A 5,000-nucleotide genomic window follows, 5' to 3' on the forward strand; every position below is an offset into this window, starting at 1 on the left:
CGCCTCCACATTATCTTTCACTCTAGTCTGTTCTCTCACTCAACTTGCTCTCTTTCGGTCTCTCAGCGTTATTCCCATCATTGATCTCTCTATTCTCCTTTGTGCAGTCTTTAGCTTTGTTTCCATCGCCTTCGTCAGTTTCCAAGTCTCACACCCGTAGATTATTGTAGACAGAATGCATTGATTGTAAACTTTACGTTTCAAACATAAAGGTAGAGAGCCTCTCAGGATTTTGTTATACTTACCAAACACTTTCCAACCAGTTGTAATACGTCTTTTTATTTCATTATCATGATCTTTTGTCACTTTCACCATCTGGCCTAAATGATTATACTCTTCAACTTCTTCAAGACTCATCATCGATTATAATCTCTTTACTTTGAACTTTCGTGTTGAACATGACTTTGGTTTTACTCAAATTCATTTTTAAACCTACTTTGAGACTTTCCTTGTTCAGATCACTTAGGATATCTTGCGAGTCTTCTGCTCTTTCTGAAATAAGACTAATGTCATCTCCAAATCTTAGATGATTCAAATATTCGCCATTAATCTTTAAACCTTTCTCTTCCCAACTCAACCTTCTGAAAATATCTTCCAAGCAAGCTGTAAATAATTTGGGTGAAATTGTATCGCCTTGCCGTACTCCTTTCTCGATCTTCATCTTTTCTGTATCTTTATGTAGTCGAATTATAGCGGTACCTTTCGCATTAATATTTTCTAAAACCCTTACGATCTGTTCGTTTGTACCCTGTTTGCGTAGCGAGTTTAGTATTGCTTTTTGTTCTACAAAGTCAAAGGCTTTCTCGTAATCTACAAAAAATAAACAGAGAGGTATATTGTATTCTGTCGTTTTCTCGAATATCCGCTCCTAAAGCCTGCCTGTTCTCTCGGTTGATTTCCATCTAAAACTTGATATACTTTATTTGTAAGGATCTTGGAGAATATATACATTTGATAGCAAGCCAATCGGTTGATAGTTACTAAGGTCCTTCTGATCTCCTTTTTTCTGAAGCAAAATCACTGTAGCATTGCACCACGATTCAGGAACGCTTTCTTGACGTAAGCACTGGGTGTACAACTGAGCTAACTTAATACGAACTTCTTTCCTTGCGTCTTTCAAGAGATCTATCGATATACTATCTTCCCCAGGTGTTTTTCCTTGTTTCATGTTTTTTAGAGCAAATTCAACTTCTTCCTTTGTAATCTCTGGTACACTACTAACGTCTACACATGAATTTACTGACTCAACTACAGTCCTCTACTCTTTTTACTATTCTGTCTCTGCATTTAATGATGTCTCCATTTCCATCTTTCAAACATATCATTTGCTGTCTTCCTGAAGCATGTCTGTGCTCGGTCCCTTTAATACTTTTTCCTTTTCGAATAGTTTCCTCTATTTCGTCCATGTTTCTCTTTCTTTTCTCTAATCTCTGCCTATTGTTGATTAGCTTGTTTAGTTCTACTATTTCTAATTCGTTTCTCCTGGTCTTAATGTGCATGGTCCTTCTTCTTTTAATTAGGTCATCTTAGCTTTGGAGTATTTTTTTTTTTTTTTTTTTGTGCTTCCTACTTTCTCTGCCGATTCCCTAATGATATTTTCTAAATTCAAATTAATATCTTCCACGGTGTCTTCGTTAGTTCTTAGAGCTTTGAATCTATTTCTTATTTCTAACTGATTTTTTTCTTGTTATCCTTAACCTTTGCAAGGTTTTTCTTTCTTAAAATTAGTTTATTTTTCCCGGCTCTGAGATTGGATTTAGCTGTACAACCTACCATTCAATGGTCACTACCTATGTTGACTTTATTTACGACCGTAACATTGCTAACGCTCCTTTGTCCTTTGTTGTTTCATTTGGACTTCTCCACGTCCATTTACGACCTACACGCTTTTGGAAGAAATTGTTCATTTTCCTCATGTTGTAGTTCTCTGCAAAATTGACTAACATCTCGCCTCAGTCATTTCTTTCATCCACTCCAAACTTCCAAATAGACGACTCATCTCACATCTTCTTCCCCACTTTAGCATTAAAGTCTCCTATTACCAACGTGTAATTACTTTATTCATGATCCATTACTTGACTTAAATCATCATAAAAGGATTCGATTTCATCGTCTGAAGTTGGTGCATAAACCTGAACCATTTTTAGAGTGTACCTTTTACACAGTCTAATCACAATCCAAGCTACTCTGTCTGACAATCTACTGAAATTGATTACGTTACCAGCAACCTCTCGGTTGATCAAGAATCCTACTCAACTACATCTTGCCATGTATGAACTCTGAGCTCTCATCCGGGAAGGTAATAGTTGTTGATCACGAGTCTAGCACGTGGTCCAAGACCGTGATGGCAAGTCATCTCGGAGAAGTCACACTCGAACTCGGACTAGTGAGAGAGAGAGAGAGAGAGAGAGAGAGAGAGAGAGAGAGAGAGAGAGAGAGAGAGAGAGAGAGAGAGAGAGAGAGAGAGAGAGGAGAGAGAGGCGTAATCTGGAGAATCTTCTTTGTAAAAAAAAAAAAAAATCGATAACGCAATCACTCAGAAAAAAAAAAAAATCCAAGATAAAAAAATAAGAATAAAAAAAATCAAAGAGAGAGAGAGAGAGAGAGAGAGAGAGAGAGAGAGAGAGAGAGAGAGAGAGAGAGAGAGAGAGAGAGAGAGACGGAGATGAAAAAAAGAGGTGGAGGAGGAGGAGGATGGAGGATGTAGTCAAGTCACTATAGTGTGATGAGACTGCGAGAGGAGGAGGAGGAGGAGGAAGAGAAGGAGGAGAAGGAGGAGGAGGAGTGGGAGGAGAAGGACGACGAGGAGGAGAAGGATGAATAAGATGAAGAAATGGAGGAGGGAGAGGAGGAGGAGAAGGAGGAGGAGGAGAGAGAGAGGAGGAGGAGGAGGAGGAGGGAGGAGGGAAAGGAGGACTAGGAGAAGGAGGAAGAGAAGGATGACTAGGAGGAGCAAGAGAAGGATGACTAGGAGGAGGAAAGGGAGGAAGAGGAGGAGGATGAAGAAAAGGAGGAGGGAGAGGAGGAGTCGAAGAAGGAGAAGGAGGAGGAGGAGTAGAAGGAGGAGGAGGAAAAGAGGAGGAGGAGGAGGGAGAGGAGGAGGAAGAGGAGTAGAAGGAGAAGAAGAAGGAGGAGAAGGAGGCGGAAATGGAGGAGTAGGAACAGGAAAAGAGGAGGAGGAGAAAGAGAGGAGGAGGAGGAAGAGGAGGAGGAGGAGGAGCAGCAGGAAAAGAGGAGGAGGAGGAGGAGGAAATGAGGAGGAGGAAGAGAGGAGGAGGAGGAGGAGAAGGAGTATAAGGAGGAGGAGGAGGAGGAAAAGAGGAGGAGGAGTAGAGGGAGGAGGAGGAGGAGAGGAGGAGGAGGAGGAGGAGGAGGGGAGGAGGAGGAGGAGTAGAAGGAGGAGGAGGAGGAGTAGAAGGAGGAGGAGGAAGAGAGGAGGAGGAGGAGGTGGCGGAGGAGGAAGAGGAGGAGGAGGAGGAGGATATATAAGCCATCCCGCGGCTCCGTCAGTCAGTTGCTGTCTGATCAGTGAAGTGGAGAGAGAGAGAGTGTAAAGAGTGTAAAGAGAGAGAAAGAGAGAAAGAGAGAAGAAGAAAAAGAAGAAGAAGGAAATTAACATCATGAAGGCTTGGGTAAGTCTGTCTACAAGATCTAGAATTTCCCCCCGTCTATTCTAGAATTGCCCTGTCTATTCTAGATTTTCCTGTCTATCCTACCTGTCTATTTCTGTCTTTAATTTGGGATACTCGCTAGAAATCCTGTCTGTTCTGGAACAATGTGTAATTAATTCCCCTGTCTATTCTATAATTCCTGTCTATCTGTCTTTCTGTCTATTTACATGTTTTTTTTATAGAAATACTGTCTCGAATTTCTGTCTTTTTCGTAAAAATGTGTAACTAGATTTTCTATCTATTTAAATATTCCTGTCTATTTTTGTATCGTGTCTGTCTATCTATTTCCTTTTATCAGAATATTGTCTAAAATTCATGTCTTTTTCGTAAAAAGGTGTAACTAGATTTCCTGTCTATTCTATAATTCCTGTCTATTATTGTATTCTGTCTACCTGACCGTCTGTCTATTTCTATCTTTATTTCGGAATACTTTCTAGAATTACTGTCTCTTTTGGAACACTGTAACTAGATTATCTGTCTATTCTAAAATTTCTGTATATTCTAGTATTCTGTCTACCCTCCTGTCTATCTGTTTATTTCCATTTTTGTCGGAATACTGTCTAAAATTCCTGTCCATTTCGTATCAATATGTAACAATATTTTCATTATATTCAAGTATATCCTGTCTATCTGTTTCTTTTCATCTTGATTTCGGAATCCTGTTTAGAATTCCTGTCTATTTCGTAAGAAAGTGTAACTAGATTTTCTGTCTATTCTAGTATCCTGTCTGCTCTCCTGTCTATCTATCTGCCTATTGTCACACTTATTTGGGATCACTGTCTAGAACTCCTGTCTGTCTATTAAGAGAACACCCGTCTAAAATCCCCGTCTAAGAATTCCGTTTATCTAGAAACCCTCTGTCTAAATTCACCGTCTAGTTTAGACCTCTGTCTTTCAAGAACCTTTATCTAATTTGCATCCCCCGTTTATCTGTCTGTCTGTCTGTCTTTTTAATTTTTAACGTCCAACTGTTGTTTCTGTCTATCATCTGTCTATCTATCACTGTCTACGACCGTATGACCAGCTGTTCTCTTCTGTCTTTCTGTCTATCTGTTGCGTTCAAATTCCCGTCTATTTCGTCTCACAAGATGTCTGTCTCTTTCTCTGTCTACCTGTCTAAAAATTACCGTCAATTTTTTCCTGTCGAAAATGTTGATTTAGCTCAAAGTCTCCGTCAGATTGTACGCTTTACTGTCTATTTCTCTGTCTACGGGTCTCTATATGTCTACCTGTTTAATTGTCTGCCTCTCTGTTTGTTACAGAATGCCTTGCGTCTCTCTCTCTCTCTCTCTCTCTCTCTCTCATTTATTTATTATTTATTTATTTATT

The 5,000-nt window shown here is 39.8% G+C and overlaps 1 protein-coding gene across 1 annotated transcript in view; it reads left to right on the plus strand.

Moving 5' to 3' along the window:
- Positions 1-3,514: 3,514 nt before the first annotated feature.
- Positions 3,515-5,000, plus strand: part of LOC143031543 (salivary peroxidase/catechol oxidase-like) — a 43,086-nt gene continuing 41,600 nt past the window's right edge. The window contains exon 1 of the mRNA XM_076195531.1: positions 3,515-3,632. Coding sequence (XP_076051646.1) covers positions 3,621-3,632 — 12 coding nt within the window. The 5' untranslated portion in view covers positions 3,515-3,620. The remainder of the gene's footprint in view (positions 3,633-5,000) is intronic.

This window comes from Oratosquilla oratoria, chromosome 12 (genome assembly GCF_046742065.1).
Source record: "Oratosquilla oratoria isolate Oo_2021 chromosome 12, ASM4674206v1, whole genome shotgun sequence".
NCBI lineage: Eukaryota > Metazoa > Arthropoda > Malacostraca > Stomatopoda > Squillidae > Oratosquilla > Oratosquilla oratoria.